Here is a 13,738-nt window from a genome sequence, read left to right on the forward strand (position 1 = left end):
ACAAAAACGTATGCTTCGGGGCACTGCTTTTTAGGGCGAGATCTTGGTGCAAAATTGCACAAGATCACAGCGACCAAAACGGCAACCATGCTCTCGTGGGGGGGGGGGGATGAGGTGTCTCAGTTTTTCTGGGACATTTGCAGGTTATGAGAGTGTACTTTTTTTGTATGCTTTTTTTGCCAGCTCACATGGGCATTTGGTGTCACTGCTGGTGCTGCAGTGCACAAAAGCCTTTTAAATGAAAGGTAGGGACTCTGAAGTCGGGACTCGGGTGGTGCTGTGGGTTAAACCACAGAGCCTAGGGCTTGCCGATCAGAAGGTCGGCAGTTTGAATCCCTGCAACAGGGTGAGCGCCTGTTGCTCGGTCCCAGCTCCTGCCAACCTAGCAGTTCAAAAGCACGTCAAAGTGCGAGTAGATAAATAGGTACTGCTCGGGCGGGAAGGTAAACAGCGTTTCCGTGCGGTGCTCTGGTTCGCCAGAAGCGGCTTAGTCATGCTGGCCACATGACCCGGAAGCTGTATGCCGGCTCCCTCGGCCAGTAAAGCAAGATGAGCGCCACAACCCCAGAGTCGGCCACAACTGGACCTAATGGTCAGGGGTCCCTTTACCTTTACCTAGGGACTCTGAAGGTTTGTGCAAGTCTACTCCGTTTTTCACTTAAACCCTGAGGTCCACCAAGTGGAGCCAGGTACAAAATAGTGGCTCAGAAAGGTGCAACAAGGAACTCTGAGCACACACTAAGCTTTCATGATATCTGCAGCCTAATTTAGGAGAGAGAAAATTGTGGTGGTTGTAGTTGTCACTATCATTAAACCAATGGAAGGTGAAAATTCTGCTGGCCTAATATAAATTATTCAGAGATAAAGCAACAGATGCTGATCAACTTTCACTGTTTCATCACCAAGCTTCTACGATGCTCCCATGGACCAATCAGAGGGCACATGGCAAGGACATCACTTTGGAAACTGGTGCTTCTGTCTGATGTCAAATGCCAGAGAAAGCACTGCACACTTCTCAAAGTGGGGCTGATAATAGGGGAGGAAGCTGAGGATGAACTGCTCTCCGCATCTGGCAAGAGTTGCAGCTGCCACAAGTGGGTGTGGGGTCATGGCTGGGCCTGCAACAGTGTCTGCGAAAGAAATTTAACAAGACTAATCTGGGAAGAACCATTGCTTCTTCAGGCTGTCAAGGAAACAACAAGCAGCTGAGCCTGAATAAAAAGTTGGGCAATTTAGCTGCAAGGGAGCCAATGGATTTTCCAAGGGAAAACTAAACCATATGAACAGAGTATTTAACTACAAGGGGAACAATGCTTTCAGGGAATAAACAATTCACTGGCTCAGCAAGCATACGTCTTAAACTCACTGAAGAAGACGACTGAGATCTCGGGGCAAGTCTGAAAAATGTAATCTCTCAGGCTGTGGCATCTGATTCAAACATACATGGGCCTGCATGCCATATGATAGCATCTGGAATATTACCTAGTTTTGATCAGTTTAAAGAATTTTGTTTTGTTTTTTAAAAAGTGATATAAAGAATAAGAAAACAATTTAAGGACAATTCTACCCGCAACGTCTCACCCTGCAAAAAACCCTGAATTTTCAGTTGCCAGGTGGACACCCATTTCAGCCTCTGAACGTAGAACATCTGAGTACATTTAGCCTTGTTGGATTGGTCCAAAAATCAGTCTAATCCAGCATCATGTTTCACATAATGGCTGACCAGGTAATTCTAGGAAGCCCATAATAAGTCCTCCCCATTTCGCCCCCCGCCCCAGAACCATGAATTCAGGAGCATATCCATATAGCCTCTCGAAATGAGATTTCTATTTAGCTGCTCTGCTTAAAAGCCCTTGTGGTTTTAAGAGGTGGTGCAAGGAATGGATGCCAATTGTGGCACAATTGTGGCACAAACCATATGAACAGAGTATTTAACTACAAAGGGAACAATGCTTTCATTGTCCATCATTTCAGGCCAATATAATTTGTGATACAATCCAGGTGGCAGAATATTTTGGGTTTCCAAGTCAAACACAAGTGGTCTATCACATGAGACATTAGATCAGGTAAAACAACTGCAGGTGCCCCTCAGCAACAAGCTCTAGTCCACGCACAATGCTGCCTTATGTACATAACATGAATTACACTGTGTCCTACAGGAATCCAGTGGTGGTCCTTGACCACTTAAACTGCAGTGAATACTTGTTTCCAAACTCTGCTAGAATATAGTAATGTGGAAGAACAGAACTGAGAAAGTATACAACACAGTACTTAAAAAGCAAAGTAATTTTAAACCTCTACATTTATGAATGCCCTTCTTTAGGCATTCAATTTTACTGGCCAATTATTGATTACATTATTTAATTATCTGGGTTTTTTCCTGACAAAAGGTTGACTCTATATGCTTCAATCTTTAACTTTTGTGACTACTACAGTCATAAATTTTCCTTTATCAACCAACAGAGTTTTGAAGAGCCAGCATTATCTTTTCTTTCCTTCCTCCCCTTTCGGCCTTTTCTTCTTCTTGGAGAGTTCCCTTCTTTCCTTTCGAGTGCTATTTGCATGAGCAATTACATTACCATCTACACTTAATGGATCGTGAAGGAAAAAAAATCGAGTATAACTAGTTCATAACTCATTTTCCAGCTGCTATCTGTGCAGCTAATTTGATCCAGCAACATCATACAGTGCTTAAAACAATCCATCCAGCAAAAAAGAATGAAACAAATTAAAAGGCTTGTATAACTTTTGACATTTATGGAAGGGTCTAGAGAAAAGCAGTTTCTCGATTTTTTCCCTAAGCCAATCTTAAGCAATTCAACTTTCCACTCTATGATTATGAGCATCTAAATCCAAGCAGATAACAAGAGGCAAATAAACATTTATTTTGGAAAGCTACTATGATGGATATATGGCCTAATTAGAAGCACAGCAAAGCACAATGCAACAGGACTGTCACCACACTTCCCTTTCATGTAGGGAGCCTGCGAGTCACTGTTTATCATTCACCCTTCTCTTTTGCAATCTACAATGGTCTTTTAGCAGCTATTTTCCCCTCTGTCATCTGCAGAACATTAATTTGTCACAAGGTTTGAAGTCTTTTTTTTGTAACTGAAAATTGATTTGCAACTGTTGATAGTCTTTATTTATATGTATATCGTGAATTGGCTCGACTATTGACTATTGTCTTCCCCCAGCCTTTAGTAATGAAGACATTAAATACAAATGTTCTATTATTTATGGAATTGATAGTGTTGCCTATGAAACACAGCCTGTGCCAAACTATACATGAAAAGTACCGTATTTTTCGCTCCATAAGACACACTTTTTTTCCTCCTAAAAAGTAAGGGGAAATGTCTGTGCGTCTTATGGAGTGAATGTGTGGTCGATCGCTGGCTCCCTTTCTGGCCCCGCCCCCTTGCCCAGGCCTCCACTGTTGAATGTTCTGCAGATGGAGGCTGTTTGTTTCCCCAGCAACATGTGACTGGCTGATTAGATTATCTGTCTGGAAACTGTAGAAACGGCTCCCTTTCCTTTCCTAAAGAAGCTGCAGAACTGTGAGTTGAACCCCATAAAAACAGGATTTTTTCCCTTTGCAAAGTAAGCTCAACAACTTTGAGCTGATCCTCAAAAAAGGGAGCTTTTCCCCTTTGCAAAAGAAGCTGCACAACTTTGAGCTGATCCCCAAAAAACCAGGGCTTTCCCCCTTTCCTCCTCTAAAAACTAGGTGCGTATTATGGTCAGGTGTATCTTATGGAGCGAAAAATACAGTAGTACATGCAAGGTACGTTAGCAGATCTGGCAGGGGAGCTGGAGGAACAAAGAGATAGGTCTAATTGGAATGACTAGCTAACTTTTTACCTCTTGCCTAAAAGAACAGATTGGACCAGCCTGGATAGCTCAGTTGGTTAGAGTGTGGCACTGATAATACCAAGGTTGAGGGTTCGATTCCCGTATGGGACAGCTGCATACAGAGGTTTGGACAAGATGATTTTCAAGGTCCCTTCCAACTCTACAATTCGATGATTCATTGATTCTATGAGATTTCTCAACACTCAGTTTAAGGCCCTGGCTCAGGTGTCCCATTTGTCAGCAATGGCAGTGGCCAGGAAACAGGGAAGGGGGTAATGGAACCCAATATGTCATTTTAGGCAGGCAGAGACTCATCAGATGTGCCAGGGTTTTGGAGATCCCATTGTCTTTCATGCCATGAGCCCTATGAATGACCATGCTCAAGGTAAGTTCACCAAATTAAAGAGAAATTAGAGGAAAGATCAGCTAAAAATTAATACATCTGCCTGCCAACAGGTGTATGCATGGTTGTTGTTTTTTAACACACATGCAATAGTGAGAGGGGAAATCAAACAGAAGTGTAGAGTAATCCATCACAGCAGTTAATTAGAGTAAGCATCGCTGGAAGAAATAACTAATCAATTATGAAATCAATTAGCAAAGAAGAATTAATTCCAGAGGGAGCAGGTGTTTAAACGCTGCAGGGAAAGTAAGGGAAGAAAGCAGACAAGAAGTCTGAGGTGGAAGGGTTGGAATTAACACAAGAGTATATTCTGAACTACAAATGGCAATGAAAACTATTGAGTAAAAGACACACAACAACAACAACAATCCTGGAACTTCACATAAAAAAACAGTAAAATAAGGCCAGAACTGACCAAGTGATTAAAATCTCTTCTTCAAGAAAGGGCAGAAAAAATGAACTGTCGCTGAAGACAAGAGGCAACTCAGAAGCCTCAGAGAGTGATGGCACTTTTCTACCTTTCAAGCAAGTGGAAGCATAATGATATCCCCCTAGGTGGTGTCCTAGAGGCCTCTGGAGAACCCTTGGTCTCCCATCATCCTCACATCATGAGCCTATGAACGCCTCATGGCATGCTTGTATCATGTTTCCTGCAACTAGCAAGTGTGTGTATGGCACAATAATAGTACTCCTGTGTGTTACCTGATAGTTTAAGAACACAAATTTGCAATAATCATCTAATGCTAGTTTATGTTTCTTCATACTTCTGTCATAGTCAAGCAGACGTGTTCTGGAATTAATTATATATGCTTTATCTGTATAGACCAAGTCTGCTGTTCTTCCTAGTCTTCTAGACAAGAAATGGGAGATAACATGCCATGCTCTTTAAATTTAATAGAAATTTTTACATGGCGTTTTCATATGTATGTCATAGATAACATAGGAAAGTGAAAAGAAATTGAGCGTCTTCCGTTTTAAAACAAAGCACAATAAATAATTTTGTTTTTCATTATAGCTACAAAACTGATACTGTGGGTCACTGGTTTACTTTTACAGAAAAGAGATTTATGCTGTTGTTGTTTTGCTCTTGTTTAGATCCTTGCTTGTACAAAGATTGCATGTCTGCTCCTGTATCTCTGCATTTTCTTTCATTTTCAGAGACAAAAATAAATACAGCTCCACATGACAGTATTTATTTTTGCCCGTTGCTGCAAATCAGAAACCTGAATCTCAAGTTTGTATAACTGTCATGTAAGAAAACAAACCCATGAGGATAAAGAGCTTCGATCTGAGTGAATCTTATACAAAGCTGCATACAGTCCTATTTATCACTCCTTCTCCAAATGTAGATACTTATGTAGAGAAAACAGCACCATCCGTGCGCAACAGAGATGTTACCTGCAAACCTGGGGAAAAATTCAAGTTTTCCAGAACTCCAAATACTTAGTGGGGGAAACCCCAAACAGCCCAATAAACACTGAGCATGCTCAGTGGCCATGGAATGCTAGCAGACAGCTGGGCAGAGGTAAGAAAACTGGGAGGTGAGAGGGTAATTGAGTATCCTGGGAAACGGCATGGCTGGCTGGCTGGCATTCTGACTAGAAATTTGTTGCTGATCCCACTGGTATATTTTGATGTCGAAGTCAATGCATTTTCTCTCTCTCTGGATTAGCAAACTGTGGACGCAATCCTCAGTCTGCTGGACTGAAACAGCCTTGCTATTCCACTCAGATTCAACATGCATAGCAGTGGAGCATGACTGATGCTGCGATCATAGGCATTTGTTTGGAGTAAAAATAGAATTGCAGGTACTCCTAAAAAATAAATAAGTTAAAGCTTCCAAAAGAGAAAAATGGTGCAATTTGAATAGCAACATGGGAGAAAAGAAACAAACTGGAATGAAGTTTCGTATTCAGTTAGAACACAAACATAATTTTATTATTCGCACCCTTCTAAATAAAAGTTAAAGTTTGTTTACCTTTATATATTTCACTAATTTTTGAATTTGCCAATATTCCGATGGCAAATCAGTGTTAATCTCCTGGTGGCGTTCAGGTTGTTCATCTTCCTCTTCACTCTCTGAGGAACTTTCACTAACATCTTCACTCTTTGCTGGAAGCTTACTAAACAAAAAAATAAATAAAACCACTTACATTAGATATTATGGACAGAAAGATGAAATCTATCAGACAGTTCTGGTGTGCCACTTCATTCTAATATGGTTTACAGAGAGCCCTTATACATGCCACACTGAAATGGTAATCTGCATATAATGCATATTAGCAACCTTTCATGTAGTCATACAGGCACTGTTTATTATAATCATAAAACCTAGTGTAGATGGAACACTTGTTATTATTATGATTTATTAAATTTGTATACCGCCTCTATCCATAAATCTCAGGGCGGTTCACAACATAAAAAATACAAGCTAATAAAACACAAAATACCTAATCAAAACAGAAGCTAACCAGGAACACACACACATTTCTTTCTGAGGACTTAAGTACCACATAACCAAAACACTTAAACATGCATAATCTCTGCAACACTTAACAGTAAGGTATACTCCATATACCAAGCTGAAGCTGAGACAGACTGGCTTAGCATCTGAGCTCATGCTCTGAAAGACAAACTAGACGTAGGTTGGGGACACACGGAGTGTCTCCTCACAATTTTTGTTTTTACTTCATTGCAGCATTAGAAGGTTCCCACGTGCCATTTTTTCCCAGTCAACTTTCCCTACCCAAGCAGCTTCTCTCTTACATAGAGGGGGGGAAATACATGGACACAGTATCATTTTTTTGTGTGCATTTAGAACAGCTCACTGAGGTGGGCAGAATCTTTCCTGAGAAAACAAAATGTTAAGTACACTCTTCCCCACCCATCTGCTCCACTAATATTATGTTATAGCTGTTTTATAATCAAGTTGGCTAGTTTCAATAACTAACATCATTATGTTACGTTTACACAATCCACTGTTGTGTCCCACACAGGGTAGGGGATATCTATTTATTTAACATCAAAATTATTTGTTTCGACCCATATTATTATTTCATGTTGATGAACTCTCTGAAATCAGAGAAAGAATGTGACTGACTATGACAACTCTTGGAAGAGAGGCATTCATTTGCTTTTCAGATTTTGATACCAGATCAGTCCCACAACATTAAATAAAATAGAGACACGGGGAAGAGATTACAAAAAAAATTAAAATAAAAACTCGCCTGGAAGGGATACTTCAATTCCAAGAGCAAAGGCTTTTTAAAAAATCAATCTGTCCCTGTACCCTGGTTAAGAAATGTGAGCTAAGGAACTGTCTGTTCAGAGCCAAGTTACTGGTACAGTAAGCCAAGCAATCATCTCCTCTCTGACCATGATTGGAAAAATGGTAGCAGATGCAAGTATGAGACAATCCTGCCAGAACCAACAGGTTTATATTTTCAGCTTGGGAGTTCCCTCTTCGGTCATGCACAGGAGTGGGAATAACCAAAGAACTTTCCATTTCAAAAACAACCGAAGAGTCTCAGTTGATGATAGCACAGTCTAGTTTAGACTATTTGATTAGATTTTTTGCTAATTTGAGGTGCTGATATCACATAGTTAGCTTCCTGGGGTTTTTTTTTTCCATTCAAGGAAGAGGCATATAACATTCGATTGGGAGCCGCCCAGAGTGGCTGGGGAAACACAGCCAGATGGGTGGGGTATAAATAATGAATTATTATTATTATTATTATTATTATTATTATTATTATTATTATTACGTTTCCGAGCACAATTCAAAGTGTTGGTGCTGACCTTTAAAGCCCTAAACGGCCTCGGTCCAGTATACCTGAAGGAGCGTCTCCACCCCCATCGTTCTACCCGGACACTGAGGTCCAGCACCGAGGGCCTTCTGGCGGTTCCCTCACTGCGAGAAGCCAAGTTACAGGGAACCAGGCAGAGGGCCTTCTCGGCAGTGGTGCCCTCCCTGTGGAACACCCTCCCACCAGATATCAAAGAGAACAACAACTACCAGACGTTTAGAAGACATCTGAAGGCAGCCCTGTTTAGGGAAGCTTTTAATGTTTGATGTATTGCAGTGTTTTAGTATTTTTTTGGAAGCCGCCCAGAGTGGCTGGGGAATCCCAGCCAGATGGGCGGGGTATAAATAATAAATTATTATTATTTGTTATGATTATTATTATTATTATTACACATAGAGATTACATACCCTTTACCAGAACCGGGGGATGTTGCTCCGGTTCTTTTCTTCCCTTCTGGAGGTGTCAGTTTCATTTCCTTTTCATCCTTGCTTTCTTTCCTTGCTTTGCCCCTAAATATTTAATTTTTGTTTGTTAATATGACATTCAACTTTATTGTGAATGCACCATAAACGTGTGTGTACATTTATATCTGGGAAATTTATTTGATCAATCAGATAGATTTAAATTGCTTAATGCCACCAAAAAGGCCAAAAGATAACCTGTTTTTAAGGATATAATGCTCCCTGCCTCAGGATGTCTTTACAAATTAGCAAGAAGGGCTGCTGAATTTTAAAACGTTGCCCACAATTTAATGCACATTTAAATGTGCACTGAGCCTAATGATTTCAATGGACCTGATCACACTTAATTCTTTATTGGCCCATGGTCATGATATTTAGCATGAAAACACTCAGTTGCACTTTTTCTTCTTTTTTTCCAGCAGTTTTCACAACAATGCAGGCCATATATATATATATATATATATATATATATGATGTTTTGTCGTCTCTTGGAATTTTTTTAACCAATGACCCGCTCTTGTATTACACTTGTTAAGAAAAATACAAAACATTGCCCATTTAGAAAAACCAATTAGTTTTTAAAACCTCAAAATTCTTTAAAGCCCCCCCCCCATTAATACAAATGCAGTGTGAGGGTGGGGCAAGAACTTAAATAAAGATTTGGACATCAAGGAGAGAGTGCAGTCCACAAACCTACTGAACTATTGGGAACCTGCAGATACGGACAATAACAGCATCCAGCAATGAGCCTAAGACGTTCTGTTCTGACCATGACTTGGTTTGGCCTTGGTGGCTGGACCATTTGTGTGTGTGTGTGTGTGTGTGTACACACACACTATCACAGCACGGTGGAAAACCACACACAGTAAACCTCCTGGAATAAAATATGTTTTTTAAAATAAAAGCAAAACAAAAATGTAGGACTATTTAATACTACGCACAGCATTTTCCTTCTGGCTGGGCAAGTGAGAGAAGTCTCCCTGTGGCAGTACTACTGACCACAGAAGCAAGCTGATTGTACTGAATCATTTGGAAAGAGAACAATAAAATTCTGAGAAAAGGACCACAGATACTGCATTACTGGGGAGTACCGGTAGTATTTCCTTAAAATACTAAATTATTTCCTTAATATATATTTATCTCCTTATATGTATATGGGTGTTGCCCAGATCTTTTAAAAATAATACTTGAACTTTGGGGAGGGCGTTTAAAACCACATAGTGCTAATTATTTCTTTTAAACCATTAATTTTAATTGGCAATATCTGTCAAAAGAATTACATACTCTCGGGAGCCAGGCATGCTCTTCCACTTAAGAGATGGTTCTAATTTCTTGCTCTCAGTAGGCTTGGTTTTTACATGAGGACTCTTAGGCTTGTCATATACATTCTTTTCTGCATAGTCGTAAAACTTTTGGGCTTGGCCATAATCATCTGCCTCAACCGCTTCCATATGTTGATAATGTTTTTCATACTTTGGTTCATCAAAAAAAGTATACTTCTAATAAGAGATGAAAATATTTGAGGGGAGGGGGGGGAGAACATCACATTTCCACATGAATAAAACATGCTGAAAAATTTGCAAGCTAAAGGAAATCTAGGAAGATTGGTTTTATAGGGGTTTTTTTTCTGTTGGCATATGAAAAATTCCAGCATTCCTCCTGGTTTACAAAAGGGGGGGGGGGAATACAACCTCCCTATTAATCAACACAAGATTAAAAATTAAAAATTTAACATTTTTAAAAAGAAAAGATTATGATTGGCAAAATCTCAAAATGGCGACAACCCAAAATGGATCTAATATTGACTTACTAAATAAGCTTGTGATACAAATATCACAAGTTATTAAGAATTTACGTAGATTAATATCCAGTTTTACAATGCAAAGTGGCTCACGTGAGGAAAATATAAGGAATACATTCAAAACAATGCACTTGAAACAAAGCAAAACAAAAACAGCAGAGGATTCAGCTGGAGCAGAAGTAGAAGCCTAATGCAGCTGGTGTCAGAGAACTGCCTTGCAAGGTTCTTGAGAACACTGATAATTTTTCCTCCTAGTGAACAAGCCTAGGAGGCATGGGAAATTTATCAAATGCAACTCGGAAGAAACGTTACTGAAAGGTTTAAAAGAAATTACCGTATTTTTTGCTCTATAAGACTCACTTTTTCCCTCCTAAAAAGCAAGGGGAAATGTGTATTGCGTCTTATGGAGCGAATGCAGGCTGCGCAGCTATCAACAGAAGCCAGAACAGCAAGAGGGATTGCTGCTTTCACTGCACAGCGATCCCTCTTGCTGTTCTGGCTTCTGAGATTCAGAATATTTTTTTTCTTGTTTTCCTCCTCCAAAAACTAGGTGCGTCTTGTGGTCTGGTGCGTCTTATAGAGCGAAAAATATGGTAAATTCTTAAGGGGGCATTAACTATTAAACAATCTATAGTGCATTGCCATCGGAATGGACAGTGAAAAATGTAAAAAGTGGAAAACCTCTAGTAAAGAAAGCTCGCGCATGTTATATATTACATATTTTGTGATCTATGCTGTAGGCTGCCCGGGGTCTATTGATGAAGTGCGGTTTATTGATGATGATATTATCACAGTCGTACCTCAGCTCCTGACAATCGAAAACCAGAAATGACTGTTCTGGTTTTTGAACGTTTTTTTGGGATGCCGAATGTCTGGCGTGGCTTCTGCTATTGTTTCTGGTGCGCCTGCACAGTCATGAACCAATCGGAAGCCACACCTTGGTCTCCGAACGTTTCAAAAGTCGAATGGACTTCCGGAACGGATTCTGTTCGACTTCCAAGGTACGGCTGTATTATTATTATTCCTAATACACTTGTACTAAAAACACAACGGGACCTAGCAAGTTAGAGTCTCCATATAGGGGAGGGACTTGGATTATACCACCCCTCTCTCTAGCCTATACTAGATTTGGGAAGTGTTTGGCCTGCCAGATGTTGATCAGCCCCCATCAGCCTCAGGCAGCATGGCCAATGGTCAGGTTTGATGGTAGCTGTAGTTCAACATCTGGAAGATCACCAGGCATAGGAAAACTTGGCCCTCCAGATGTTTTGGGACTACAACTCCCATCATCCCTAGCTAACAGGACCAGTGGTCAGGGATGATGGGAGCTGTAGCCCCAAAACATCTGGAGGGCCGAATTTGCCTGTGCCTGGCCTACACAGTAGTTGCACTTGGATGACCGTACATTGGCTTAATAAGTCAAAAAACCACAATAAACCACAACAATCACAGCAACAGCAGCCTAGTCACAGCACGCCTTTCAGGACACAAATCTTCCCAAGACTGTTTGCAAGTAGCATTAAACTACTTTTAAAAAAAGTACCCACAATAAGCATTAATAATATTTTTAATGTATATAAACAAGTCTTATGCTTGTGCTCACAGCCCTTTCCCTCCTCACTTCTCAGCATGCTTCACTTATGGTAGGGTGTCTTCAATTAGCCATAATCTCCCATCACATCAGAAACCAAGTTCGGGGGGGGAAAGCCAGGATTTTAAACCATATTTTGAAGTTGGTTTAGGGACTTGGCTTGTTCCAAACTTGGTGATGATATTCTCCCAGCTTGGATGTAATGGGAAACTAAGTGTAACTGAAGGCTTCCTGGTTTAACTTCGGCACAGCAAGAAAGATGCAAAGCGGTGGCATCTTCACAAACGAGGTCGTGGGAACTCTGTAAAATGCAGTGACTGAGGACTAAGTAAAATGTGATGTGAGACACATGTGCTACCATATCTACCAGCAGCCAAATGGTTTCCTCTCCACGTTGACTACTTCTGGGGAGTCTTCTGATATTGGCAAAAGGAACCATATTTCCTGGCACTGGAAAACTAATTAAATAATAATAATAATTCTGAAAATCTATAAAATACTCTGCCTGTATTTAGTTTTCAAACCGTTTCCCCCCAATACTACATTATACTATTTATTGTGTTTTATTGGATTTCCTATCCCATCTAATATGCCATTATATATCTGTAAGGAGATGCTTAAATATTTCCTAATGTTGAGTTACTGGGCTGCATGGACCTGCCTTTCTGGAAAATGACCTTGTCTGGGAACTGAATCCACCATCTTTCCCTCAGAGTCTAAGTAAAAAACATGAATTTACAATAACAATAACAATCCTTTGCATGGATTTTGACTACTGAGCAGACAGGCACTACTGTAGTCTCCATTTTTTAAAATTAAAAACAGAAAAAGAAAACATGTAGACATACAGAAATTTAGATTCTAACATGCGACATAAAAGAAAAAAGAGAATACAAAGAAAAAATGGAGAAAAATAAACCAGGTATATCCATCTCTTGCAGTGACAGCTAGAAAAAAACCAAGAAAAGATCTGTCAATAAAGTAAAGAAGGGGACAGGCTTCAATTACTGGCTTCCTCTCATTATATTTTTCTTCTCTTTTTGTGTGCAGAAGTGCTATTTTACTATAAAAAATTGGGTGTGAGGGGGTTCTTTTCAAGAAAAAAATCAAAGCACCTCCTACCTCTGCCAGTATAGAAACCAACACTGAGACAATTAAGAGAACCTATTCTAGGGTCAATTACTCATATTCCATCCACATTCATCAGAATACAATATAGGTAGAACCTGAACACAGGAAGTTCTTAGGTAAAGGCACATTTATAAACCACAAAAGCACATCCACCCATCCACATCTGCAACTGTGTTTCATTGTTCCCAAAAGCCACAAATCAGATATGAATAAATATGGGGTGACAATATACAAAACACAGAAATACATCAGCTGATAATTATGTCTTCTGGATGCTTCCTCAAAGGAGGACTGGTGGAAAACGATGGATGGCTCTTGTGTCTTTCTTATGGTAGCCTTATGCTTTCTGCGGATTTGTTAATTTCAGTTAGATCTAATTCCCCCTTTTTTTACCGTTTTCTCACTGCAATTTCATTTATGTTTAACGTACACTTTTATTTTGTTAATAACATCTCATCTTTTTCACTTTGTTTTATATATTAGTACTATATTCCATTTAACCTGTGAGGACTGAAATGAATGCATCACATACTGTTTCAAAAGGAACTCAGTAAGCAGGTATGTTAGAAGAAGGCATAGACAACACACCATCAAGAAAATTTGCTTCTGTTTGCATTATTCATTATTGTTCTTCTCACATAGAAAGAAGTGATCTCTTGTTATCCATTGACTTTATATGTGCTCTTTAATTAA

At 39.8% G+C, this 13,738-nt stretch overlaps 1 protein-coding gene across 1 annotated transcript in view; it reads right to left on the bottom strand.

The window, feature by feature from the left end:
* The window catches only part of ODAD2 (outer dynein arm docking complex subunit 2), a 158,348-nt gene that overhangs the window by 132,289 nt on the left and 12,321 nt on the right, over nucleotides 1-13,738 (bottom strand). Inside the window, exons 8-10 of the mRNA XM_083580125.1 lie at nucleotides 9,807-10,021; nucleotides 8,469-8,570; nucleotides 6,234-6,378 (exon numbers count right to left, since the gene is read on the bottom strand). Coding sequence (XP_083436251.1) covers nucleotides 6,234-6,378; nucleotides 8,469-8,570; nucleotides 9,807-10,021 — 462 coding nt within the window. The remainder of the gene's footprint in view (nucleotides 1-6,233; nucleotides 6,379-8,468; nucleotides 8,571-9,806; nucleotides 10,022-13,738) is intronic.

This window comes from Podarcis filfolensis (assembly GCF_964270895.1).
Source record: "Podarcis filfolensis genome assembly, chromosome: 12".
In the NCBI taxonomy this organism is placed as follows: Eukaryota; Metazoa; Chordata; class Lepidosauria; order Squamata; family Lacertidae; genus Podarcis; species Podarcis filfolensis.